Here is a 12,757-nt window from a genome sequence, read left to right as displayed (position 1 = left end):
ACATACATACGCATACACATCCAACATTCTGTTCGCTTGTAAAAATAAAATATCCGTGAAACAAGTCTGACACACCATAGCTCCTTGAATTCATCAGAAGGAAGAAAGATAAGGAGCTAGTAAAATTCCATTCCACTAAAGATCCTTAGTAGTATTTGAAGATGAAGGAAATGCTATAAGCATTTTCCTTTAAATGTTTGAATTAGAAATATTGTAATTCCTTGGAGCTTCCTAATTTCATCTTCTTATTTATGGATGATGCTATTTTAGCTACAAAAAGTTTTACACTCAAAGGGGAGTTTGTTCTAAATGTGAAGGAATGTATGGACAGTAGCCCTTTCATTAATTTCCTTTTGGTATCTTCAGGATGGAATATGTAAACTGTAAGATGAAAGTGCTACCCAATGAAAACACGAGTTGCATTTCAACAACTTGTGATGAAATATAAATAAGATCTTGATTTTGCACCAATAGAATAAATGATGATGAAAATAGCCGGATTTTTATGAGGTATCTCAGCTTATAATGCGGACTGATCAATTCAGCAGCACAGTTGAGGAAGGACAGTTCCAATGATTTACTTAGTAAATTTAAAAGGAATCAGAAAGCAAGGCCAAATGGGCTTATTCTTATTCTTCCACATGGAATATGTTCCTTGTCTGTATGAAGATGAATAGAATTACCTTATTATTTAAATAGCATAAAGGAATTAAACACTCACTGTGGTTCATCACATCAGAAATCCATTGACATTGTAAAATGGTTTGAATTATATTAATGCACACCAGCTTCTAATACATAGAAAAGATCTGATTACTAGGCAATGTGTAAGTGGATTGCTTTATGTGCTCTGCTCATTCCTGAAAAGAAAATATGGTTTTCACCCCACTCACATTTCTTGATCTTTTTGGAAATGGGGAAAATTAAAGAAATTGTTATGCTAATCCATGCATGAAAAAAAATGGGGAGGAACAGAAGAAATGGAGAGTTAAGAAAGTCGTTTATTAAACATTCTCGTTACAGGTCAGTGACAATTTTGGGATGGAAGCATTCCTTCAGACTAAGGCCTACCAATAGGTAAGTGTTGTGGCCCAGCCGTTGCCGTTGCCGTTGCCACCAGACTCCGAGAGTGAGGGTCCCTACGAGTCAGCCCCAGAGGAGATGGGCGACCCTGGACAGGGTTCGGACGCTGAGCAGGGATCCGACAGTCTGGTCGGCCACCAGGAGGCGCCTGAGGCATGGAGCAGCGGTGAGAGCCAGAGGAGGGTGGCTCCCGATGCCATGCCTTGGAGCAGCGGGGAAGACTCACGAGACAGTGAGTCAGAACTCAGCAGGGAGTTTCTGGATGCCCGTTACCGCCACGCCCATAGACGCAAGGAGCGTGGGCGTAATGATAGGCGGTAAAGAGCTCTCAGCTGCTGTTTGGGAGGCTCCCTTTCCAGGTTATAAAAGGGTTGACTGTGCATACGCCCTTTGCAGCAGTCAACAGAAGACTTATCCCAGAAGTTCTAGTCTGGAATTCTAGCAAGCTGGATAGCTGCTTTTGTGTTCTGTTCCTGTGAGTTTTGTCTTGGTGGCTTGCTGCCACAGAACCTCTTGTTTGTTTGTGCAATAAACCTTGTTCCCTTGTACTGTTCCGGAGTGTGTTCTGTGTGGGCAACGGAGGAAGGGGGGTCAGAACAGGTAAGTATATAATCCTTAAACAGGATCCACATACATTTAATCTTAGTAATGAAACCATGCAGAATGAAATGTAAATGCCATGCCTATCAACTAACCGGGGGGGGGGAGCTTGTTTATACTCTGCCTTGAGAATGTGAGAGGATTATGAGAGTTAGTTTTCACACAGTCACTGAAAAACAAGGTAGCAAATCTGATTATTGCGAAAAACAAGGTAGAAATGGAAACGGATCCCTTTGTGCACAAAAGTGAGCCCCAATCGGTTACGTGGGGTTAGGAAGAAAAAAGAGGTGCAAAAAATTCGAAGACTGAGTACAGATCAAGGTCAAGAACAGAAGAATTACCAGAAATTTTTTGTTATGGCCTCCTAACAAGGGATGGGCTGCTGGGGGTTCGCAGGGGTTTGGGAGAACCTCTAGCTAAGATTCTGTGCAGTTCAGAGAACCCCCAAATCCCACTCCCCACGCAGGCAGTTTTGGATACAGGTAAGTGCAGAGCTCGCACAGAGGCTTGGGGAGGGCAAAAAACGGGCCTACCAGAAGTTTGGGAAGGCTGGAAATGGGCCTCTGGACCCTAGGGGGGGCATTTTTGCCCTTCCGGAGGCTCGAGAAAAGCCTCCGGAGTCCGGGGAAGGCAACCCCCCTGCTATGGTGCAGGAGCCTGACTAGGCCATGCCCACCCAGCAGCCAGGCAGAGAACCCCTTGCTAAAAATTTTGAAGCCCACCCCTGCTCCTAACCTTCCCTCAGAAATGAATTACTATGCTATCGGCAGTTCTGAATTCTTGCAAACCTATCTATTTGGATATAGACCTGCCTGGTGGGTGACATCTGACAAGAATAACAACAATCCCATGGAGGCCATGTGCAACCAATACTAACAATGGAAAATAAAAATGCAATTATTTTAAAACAACTGTCTCTTTAGGATCCTTCTAACCATGTAAATAAACTTTGAAAATCAGCATCAAAATTGCATACGCAGTAAAGAAGGCATCCTGAAATCAGCTTGCTCAGAGTAATGAAAGATGGAGAAAGAAACCTATGCTATTAGTACTTGGCCTTCATGGTATTTGTTATGTCCTCGACTTGCGACTGGTCTTACGACTTACGACCGGCCACAAGTCCTCGACTGGCTGACCAACCACACTCAACGTGTAGTCCTCAATGGAACTGCATCTACATGGAGGGAAGTATGCAGTGGAGTACCCCAAGGCTCTGTTTTAGGCCCAGTACTCTTCAACATCTTCATCAATGATTTGGATGAGGGAATAAATGGGGAACTCATCAAATTTGCAGATGACACCAAGTTGGCAGGAATAGCCAACACTCCAGAAGATAGGCTAAAGATACAGAAGGATCTTAACAAACTTGAACATTGGGCACTATCTAATAAAATGAAATTCAATGGTGAAAAGAGTAAGGTTCTACATTTAGGCAACAAAAACGGAATGCACAGGTACAGTATAGGTGGTACCGTGCTCAATAGTAGTAACTGTGAGAGGGATCTTGGAGTTCTAGTGGACAATCATTTAAATATGAGCCAGCAGTGTGCAGCAGCTGCCAAAAAAGCCAACACAGTTCTAGGCTGCATCAACAGAGGGATAGAATCAAGATCACGTGAAGTGTTAATACCACTTTATAATGCCTTGGTAAGGCCACACTTGGAATACTGCATTCAGTTCTGGTCGCCACGATGTAAAAAAGATGTGGAGACTCTAGAAAGAGTGCAGAGAAGAGCAACAAAGATGATTAGGGGACTGGAGACTAAAACATATGAAGAACGGTTGCAGGAACTAGGTATGTCTAGCTTAAGAGAAAGAAGGACTGGGGAGACATGATAGCAGTGTTCCAATATCTCAGGGGTTGCCATAAAGAATCGGGAGTCAAGCTATTCTCCAAGGCACCTGAGGACAGAACAAGAAGCAATGGGTGGAAACTAATCAAAGAGAGAAGCAACTTAGAACTGAGGAGAAACTTCCTGACAGTTAGAACAATTAATCAGTGGAACAGCTTGCCTCCAGAAGTTGTGAATGCCCCAACACTGGAAGTCTTTAAGAAGATGTTGGATAGCCATTTGTCTGGAACGGTATAGGGTTTCCTGCCTAGGCAGGGGGTTGGACTAGAAGACCTCCAAGGTCCCTTCCAACTCTACTATTGTATTGTATTATTGTATATGACTGACAGCCGGCAACAGCTGAGCCGCGCCTGATTGGCTAAGGCGTGGCTGGCTGAGCGCGGGCTGTTTCTGCGATCTTATTGGTTGCCCTGCTTGACAGCTGTAGTATAAATAGCTGTCAAGCAGGGCAAGGTGCTGAACTGTATATAGTTGAAATTGGTTCGTGTTCTGTTAACAATAAAGCTGTTCTAATTACCTCAGCCGCTCCATGCCTCATCTGTCCCTCTCAGCTTCTAACAGTATTGTTATTCTTGTCAGGTGTCACCCAGCAGGCAGGACTATATCCAAACAGATAAGAATTCAGAACTGCTGATAGCATAGTAATTTTGAAAAATCATCCTAATGTTGCAAATCTCAAATTGTTCTGCTACTAGGTTTGTGTCTCTTATTTCCAGAAACCATTGAAATCTTGCAGATTGCTCCATATACTTTATGCAATTCCATCTTTTAGTTCTAAGCTTTTTTTATCTGTAGCCCTGATGGCGAACCTATGGCACGGGTGCTAGAGGTGGCACGCAGAGCCCTCTCTGTGGGCATGCGCACCAGCTGCTCTTCTAATTTTTAGTGTGCACATGCACGCTGGCCAGCTGGTCTTCACAGGTGCTGGATTGCCGGAAAACGGCCTAAAAATGCCCCCCCCAAAGGCCAAAAAACAGGTTTGGGTCATTTTCAGGGTGTTTTTCAAGCCATTTTTCGGGCTGTTTTCATGCTGTTTTCCTAACCCAAACCCTAATCTGAAAAACAGCCTGAAAACAGCCAAAAATGGACTGAAAACAGGCAAAAAACAGGCATGCACACACTGGCCAGCTGGTCTTCGGATTTCTGATGCTCCGGTGTTCACACATGCACGTGCATTCCAGTTTGGGCACTCAGTGCTGAAAAGGTTCACCATCACTGATCTGTAGTATTTCGGGAGTACAAAGTAGACTTTCCAGTAGAACTGATCAGCAAAAGGTTGAAGAAGTACCTGCGTTCATGTGACATGAACTGACTTAATGATTACTTTCTTACTCAAATTCTCTTCCTGCTCTTCCTGCTACACCCTGTACCTAGTTACAAGGATATTAATCGCCAGGTACGGCCTATAGAATCCTTTTTTGTTGTTTCCCTAGCAGGTTCCTTCATTGGATGATTTTAGAAAGAAACCGAATGGTTCTTATTAAAAGGGGTTTGTTGCTACTTCTACTTTTACTGAATAGCTTTTACAACTATTTTTACATTATGATATTAACAGACTGCTTTCATTACAGTCACTGTCTTCAATGTCATACTTGGGGAGAGGAGTGCTACAAGACTGGAACCAAAACGGGGTCATTAGGTAACCAGTGCAAGCTATTAGCTTGCAAAGAGGAATGCTGGCATCGGCAAAAAGCAATTATTTCTTTAAGACCGGGTGAAAAAAAGGCCATCAAAATGTGGAGTAAGCATATTCAGCAGCTATGAATGACATTCTGACAATAAGCAATGAGAGACTGGAGAGGCAGGGATAGAATGCTCTCCTGGTCCCTTGCTGGAAAATGTGGTTGTCTTGATCTCCAAAACCTAGAGCAAGAGACTGTCATTAGAAAGCAAGGCTAAATTGCCACATTTTATGCCGCTCTTACTTGTTCATCTAAAATACCAACCAATACTTCTGCGGTTTGCAGAAGTATTATTAGCTATACAGCCTGTCTTTGTCCAAAAGAAATGAAACCAGTTAGAAATGGAGATCTCCAAAATTAGACTAATTTCCTTTTGGAAGAACAAAATAAGCTTGAAAACTAAGTGTGCTGTGACAGTGTTTTCTACTAAAAGCTCAATCCTATCCTCTAGCTCAAATATGGTGGGGGACAGCTGTCAGAGGTATAGACCATAATCAGTGTATACTGTAAGTTTAGTGCCTAACTAAATATAGCAAGTATAATTTAGTTTTATTTGGTTTGGGGTTTACTATATGTACATGAATAAATAGACAAGTATAGGAAAGGAAAATTAACTGAAGTACTGTAAAGAGTGTTTGTCTCATTGTGATTCTCTGAGGCTAGGAAGCAAATACTACTGCTAATATCTTTTCCCAGAATCTGTCTGGTTTCAACATTTTACCCACAGTTCACCTATCCTTTAGCCCAGGGGTGTCAAACTCACGGCGTCATGGCAGCATCATGAAACATATCGGGACTATTTTCCCCTTTTGCAAAACTGGGCATGGGCGTGGCCAGTGCATGACGCTTGCCGGTAGTTTGACAGCCCTGCTTTAGCCCTTCAGGTAGATGATGCCCAAAAAGGTACCACTGATAGCACCACACAGGTCAACCCCAAAGTCAGGATTCTAAACACCTTATGAGTAGTCAGGCAGTGGTTGCTTAGATTCATACTCATGTCTGGGTAAACACTGTTTGCAGTTGTTATTTTTTAGCAGCTGCCCTGTGGTGGTTGAGACTAAGCTGACTGATGGCAATTCACAGGATTTAATACTTGCTTTCAGTTATCTCCTAAAGTTTTAATTATATGCTTTGCTTGCTTACCTGTTTCTAAGGCTGACTCAAGGGATTATCAAATCCCTTCAGATTCTTAGAATGTAGCTTGCTTGAAGATGCTTGTGTTTGAGGTCCATACAACATGAAGGAGCCTGTAGCTTCAACAATAACCACTGAACTTTTGAAAGGATGATTCTTGCTGTATTGTCTTGTTGACTTGCTAGGCATCTCATTAGGCTTCAAAATGAGTGCGGATATTAGACATTTCCAGTATGCATTTCTAAGCAGATGTAATTACACTGAAGTCACTTTCAATTGCCCTAGTACCAACCTTCATTTGCTTCCCTACATGTGTGAATTCTTTTCGACTGTAGGAGTTGAATTATAAATATCTGATATACCTCTTGGGACAAAAATTGAGCATCCTAAAAGTGATGTCAGAAGAAATGTTCGCTGGATTTTTGTAGTTGTTTGCCTAACCGTATTTGAATTGAGGCTATATTGTGCCATGGAAAATAATCTTCATGCTGCACAAATAGTTATTGTTGTGCATGCAAGAATATGATGTGATATTCTCATGCGTCAGTGAGTGGTTTGCATTTAATCATTTGCAAGAACAGGGGGAGTCATAGATTTATATTTAAATTATCTGATCCAGGCTGGAGTGAACAGAAACAAATGCATAGAAGTTTCACATGACTCTCCATATTGAATAACAGGATGAATGATGACTTGGCATATAAAGGTTTAAATTTATTCTCAAATTCTCTGAAACAAGGAGAGTTAAAATTCCATGTGATGATTCCACTCATCTGCATAAAGACCAGGTCAGCAATTGAAGCTAATGTTAACCATATGTAACCCATATTAAAATTTATCCAATTTGGTGTCCTTTGAATTTACTCAACTTGAATTTTTATCGTCCCCTAGCAAGATGGGTAGGGATGGAGACAGGAGTTTGGAAAAGATAGTTATCTTTCTGTTATACTATTTATTTCAGTTTTCATTTCTTTATCCCCACTATTTTTTCCTGGTACTTTCTTGGCTGATTTCCATAAAATCTCAGACTGCATTATATGGATTGTGAGAATTGAAATACAATACATCTTGAAGATACTAGCTAGGACAGCCGAAGCCAAATATTGGGTTATGGGTGACTGCTTTAGATCACTCCTCCTTCTGTATCAACAGCCTTTCTTAACTAGGTTGTCTCTAGATGTCATGCAATGGTTGTGACTTTTACATATATTGGTTTCCCTTTCTTGCAATCTAATTTAGAAGGTTGGAGAAAGGTGAACTACCCATGTGAAATGCATTCATTTTAACCCAACTTGTCTTAGGAACCAAATCAGAGAAGGATGCTTCCCAATTCATTCTAATCTTACTTTATTTGTAGAAACTGGATGAGTGACAAATGTCTCCTCTTCTCCAGGGTAGAGCCTTCATATTTATCTAATGCACTTACATTTCTTGACCTGAAGAGAATTAGAATGACCCTGGTAGTAAATTTTCTGAGTAATAAATTGAATTAATATTACATTTTAGTATTCTAGTAAGAAAGGGTACCACCACGTTCTAATTTCTAAAAAAAAAAAAAATAGAAATTCCTTGTAATCTTTTTGCCAATATGAAAAGGTTAAACTTGGTGCATTTTAGTTAAGAATAATTGGTTCCGGCTGGGGCAATATGATTTTGGTCTGCCAAAAGGGAAACTGTTTCTTCACTCAGAGTTTGGGAATTTGGTTGGGAACATTCAAAGTTCTATCAGGCTGCTTAAGGATTAGCTTTTAGCAATCAATTAGCAAACTGCATAGTCAAAAAAGGTAATATTTAACCACTCAGAGAAGATCAGTGATTAACGTGAAGGAAATTTGTGAAGCATTTAAAAAACAAGGGCTGTTGCTGTTATAATCACATCCAATTATGTATTAATTAAAGGATGATTACAAAATATAATTATTATTGTTCATAAATGTTACACTTATGGGAATGATTCAGCCCTCAGGTGTTGTTACTGTGCTGTAATTAATACAAGGTTCCTAATTTGTCTAACATGATTTCTTTTTAACACTTTCTTCTAAATTTCATGTTCAGAGATAGCTATAAAACAGTGTCATATGGAGGATGGTCAGATTTATATTTGTATTGCAACAGAAATTAGGACCAGAAAAATGGATATATATTTTGTTTAAATATAAGGAAAAGGTTCTTGAAGGCAAAAGGTGCACAATAGTAGAGTTTTGTGGGTTCTCCATTTCTAGAGGTTTTCTAAAAAGAGACTAAAGAGTTACTTTTAAGGATAATTATCTGTTTTTCTTGCACATCTTGAGATGTTTGCACTGGAGTAATTCCAGCATTTGATGTCTAGTGGTTAAGGAGCTAGTTTACAAACCAGGAGACTAGTAGTTCTAGTCCTACCTTAGTCATGAAAGCCAACTGGGTGACTTTGGGCCAGTCACACTCTCTCTCGGCCCAACCCCATCTCACTGGGTTGATATTGTGGTGAAAATAGGAAGAGGAAGGAAGTATTAGGTATCTTCTCTGCCTTGAGTTATTTATAAAAATGATAAAGGCAAGATAAAAATATATTCTAGAACACCTGGCTTTTTATTGATCTTCCATGCAGCTTGTTCAAATTTTGAATTTAATTTTAAGGTTATTTATGAGATGTAACAGTAACGGCTGCTGTTTATAACTGAGTTACTCTTTAATATCTTGAGATCTGGATTTTTCTGAGTTTGGAGTCTCTTTGTGGTTTTTTTATCGTATTATTGTACACTCCTTAAGATATTTTGGACTTGGGTGCAATGAAAACATGCACAGGAACACATGTGTATCAGTGGTGGGATTCAAAAATTTTTACTACCGGATCTGTGGGCATGGCTTGGTGGGCGTGGCAGGGGAAGGATACTGTAAAATCTCCATTCCCTCCTGATCAGCTGGGACTCGGGAGGCAGAGAATAGATGGGGGCAAGGTCAGTCAGAAGTGGTATATACCAGTTCTCCGAACTACTCAAAATTTTGCTACCGGTTCTCCAGAACTGATCAGAACCTGCTGAATACCACCTCTGATGTGTAAACATATACATATATACTCGTGGACATATATGTATAGATGTTTATGTGTGTATACTTGAGATGGATGGCTATGCAAATTGTTTAGGAATGCACAGAAACAGAGAAAGAAAGGGGATGGACAGGCTATCTAGAATTCTTCTCCTATGTGAAGAACTACTGAAGTGACAGAAAAGCTATTTCTGAAAAGCTATTGCTATTCAACAGATATGTGCCAAGAAAAAGTAAGGCTTAAAAGCGTAGGAAGCTGCTCATTTGTTTAGTTTCAAGCCTTGGTTTTTGCCTGCCTAGTGTTTCTTGGTTTCTTTACATTTGATATAAATTTAAACAGGGACATTCACATAATCCTGGAGGTAATTTGGTGCCAAACCCTACAGATTAATACCAGCACTTTAAATTGCACCAAAAAGCCAAAAAACAGGTGTAACACCTTCCTACTGGCAACTACCAGAGTCTACATAGTCTGTTGCAGTTTGAACTATCTGTAGCCTCCAAGTGGTATTGGCAGAATTGTTACCAGTTTTGTCCAATAATGGGCTAGATAGAAATGTAAGGTATTTGTTTATCTTTCTATTATCTATGAACAAGACATCAAGACTGTACAAGGCATCAAGACTGAATGAGACAACTGCTTTTGTATCTTTTGCACATACAAAAGGAGGATGAGCAAATGTTTCTAAATGAACTTTCCAAATTACCCTTGACATGGAAACTCTGGTCCATTGATCATTTCATTGCAAAAAAAAAAAAAAGATGTAAAATACATATAGTGCCACGTAAAGATAAATGACATGGAAGAAAAGAAACACAATTCTTACATGTTTTTCTTCAAACTGGTCTCCACCGAATGCTGCCACGCAGGGTTTGATTCCTCCCGTTCCAAGAGCAATCAGAGAGAGGCCCGTCATTGACAAAACCCTTCAAATAGGAGAAAATTTCAGCACCATAAAAAGACTTGGGAGAAGAGCAGGGGAAGTCTTAGGGGGCAGAGCTGCTAACTCCATAACAGAGTCTTTTGAAGCATGTTTGTGACAACTCTTAAGCAGCATGCTGTGACAAGCCCAAATCCTGCACTAGGAACCATGCAAGGAAGTTATCCTTTCCCATTTCTATCTAACGGACTTTAATCCAACAAAATAAGCTAAAATCAAGTTGGATCAGTAATGTCTTATAAAATGGATCAGTGATGTCTTATAAGTCTTTAGTATCAAAAACATAATTTTGGTTGGATCTGTAGCTTATTGCCTTTTGTATCATAGCACTGAGTTACTCCACTCAGGTGTAAATTATTGAAGCATAGACTCAGTTTATGACTCATTATGATGGCATCACCAGCTAATGACAATAGGAGACATTTTTCTAGTAAAAAGGGGGAAATGACAGAATCTCCAGCTTTGTTGTATCTCCTCTCAGTGAATAGGCTTTCCCAGTGCAAACTCTGCAGGAATAGACCATGATCTAACTACAATTTGACTTTTATGCTGCATTTGGCATTACGTACAATCCTCTCAAAGGTATGCAAAGGAATGGCTGGCTGTTGTAACAGTATCACCAATGAGGCCCAGTAGTATTGGTGGCGATTGGAGACAGGGGTTGCGAACAAGATATCTGCTCTGGCAATGCTGATGGGGCAGTGAGTGCTAACAAATGCCCCCAGATATTGTGTACCAGTACCAATATGTATAGTATATTCAAGAGCAATATTGATGGTGCTTCAACATTCTAGAAGAATGGTTATTGGGAATTTGAAACTGAATCTGGGACTAAATCATCTGGAACTTCCTTCTCACTATCAAATATGAAATGCAAATAAATTCCCCAGCTCAATGCAGCAAAATCACACTTAATCACTCTGGAATAAGACTATGGAACACAGTTGCTAAGAAATATGTGTTTTTTCAATGAATTTAAGGAAGTTGTATACTTTTTTATTTCTTTACACATCTTTTTGAAAGCTGAAGTTATTAACTAGGTTAACCTATTAGGTGGGATTTGTATTTGTGTTATTGCTATATAATTTATATTTAGCACTTATTTGTATCTTAAACTGCCCAATAATTGAAACTATCTGAATCGTGTAGACAAATAAAAATTATAAAATATATAACAATAATATCAAATCAATGGGATTATAATCGATTGATTGATTCTTATGTTTCCTTGAATAAAGAATTAATCTGGGAAATAATACATCTGAGAAAACAAAAATTGCCCAAGCTGTCTGTGCCATTTAAGGTTTTTTATTGCCTTATTGTTGCAATCTCTTGTTTTACTCAAAAAACAAAACAAAACAACCCCACCTATTCCTCAATGCTAAGAACTTTTACAGAGGGGTGTGGCATGTTGATGAAGCTAAAATGGCAAGATCTGAGGTTGTTGAGATTTGGGTTGAAATAATTCAGTTCCCTTAGGACTATGAATTCTTTATGACTACAGCTTCATGTCTGCTGAAAACAAGTTCAATACATCAGAAATAACATTTTTTTTAGCATTGTTAGGTAGAACTTTTTGATACCAGAGAATATTCTGCTTTGTGATTCCACACCTAGGGCACCTAGCATTCACTTTGAATCTAGCCAATTCAAACATTTATGGAAAATACTTTTTAATATTGTCTTGGGATTGTATATAGGTTCCAACAATAAGTCAATCAGAATAGAGCTGGAAGGGACCTTGGAAATCTTCTAGACCAACTCAAGCAGGAGATCCTTTACCATTTACAATACAATACAATACAATACAATACAATACAATACAATAGTAGAGTTGGAAGGGACCTTGGAGGTCTTCTAGTCCAACCCCCTGCCTAGGCAGGAAACCCTATACCATTTCAAACAAATAGCTATCCAACATCTTCTTAAACACTTCTAGTGTTGGGGCATTCACAACTTCTGGAGGCAAGCTGTTCCACTGATTAATTGTTCTCACTGTCAGGAAATTTCTCCTCAGTTCTAAGTTGCTTCTCTCCTTGATTAGTTTCCACCCATTGCTTCTTGTTCTACCCTCAGGTGCCTTGGAGAATAGTTTGACTCCCTCTTCTTTGTGGAAACCCCCTTTCAGACAAGTGGCGGTCCAGTCTCTTCTTAAAATCCTCCAGTGATGAAGCACCCACAACTTCTGAAGGCAAGCTGTTTCACTGGTTAGTTGTCCTCACTGTTAGGAAGTTTCTCCTTAATTCCAGGTTGCTTCTCTCCTTGATTAGTTTCCATCCATTGTTTCTTGTCTTGCCTTCTGGTGCTTTTGGAAAATAAGTTGGTCCATTCCTCTTTGTGGCAGCCTCTCAAATACTGGAATACTGCTATCATGTCACTCATAGTCCTTATTTTCTAAATCCTGAACCGTTCTTCATATGTTTTAGTCTTCTGGCCT

General features: G+C 39.7%; 1 protein-coding gene across 2 annotated transcripts in view; it reads right to left on the bottom strand.

The window, feature by feature from the left end:
- The window catches only part of SLC15A2 (solute carrier family 15 member 2), an 87,811-nt gene that overhangs the window by 55,113 nt on the left and 19,941 nt on the right, over positions 1-12,757 (bottom strand). For both annotated transcript variants that reach the window (XM_081933020.1, XM_081933019.1), the window contains one exon: positions 10,207-10,306. In XM_081933020.1, the coding sequence (XP_081789146.1) occupies positions 10,207-10,306 (100 nt within the window). The remainder of the gene's footprint in view (positions 1-10,206; positions 10,307-12,757) is intronic.

The sequence above is a fragment of the Natrix helvetica genome, assembly GCF_964273705.1.
Source record: "Natrix helvetica genome assembly, chromosome: 1".
NCBI lineage: Eukaryota > Metazoa > Chordata > Lepidosauria > Squamata > Natricidae > Natrix > Natrix helvetica.
The sequence above is the reverse complement of the archived record's forward strand: the minus strand, read 5'-3'. Positions and strand labels throughout refer to the sequence as shown.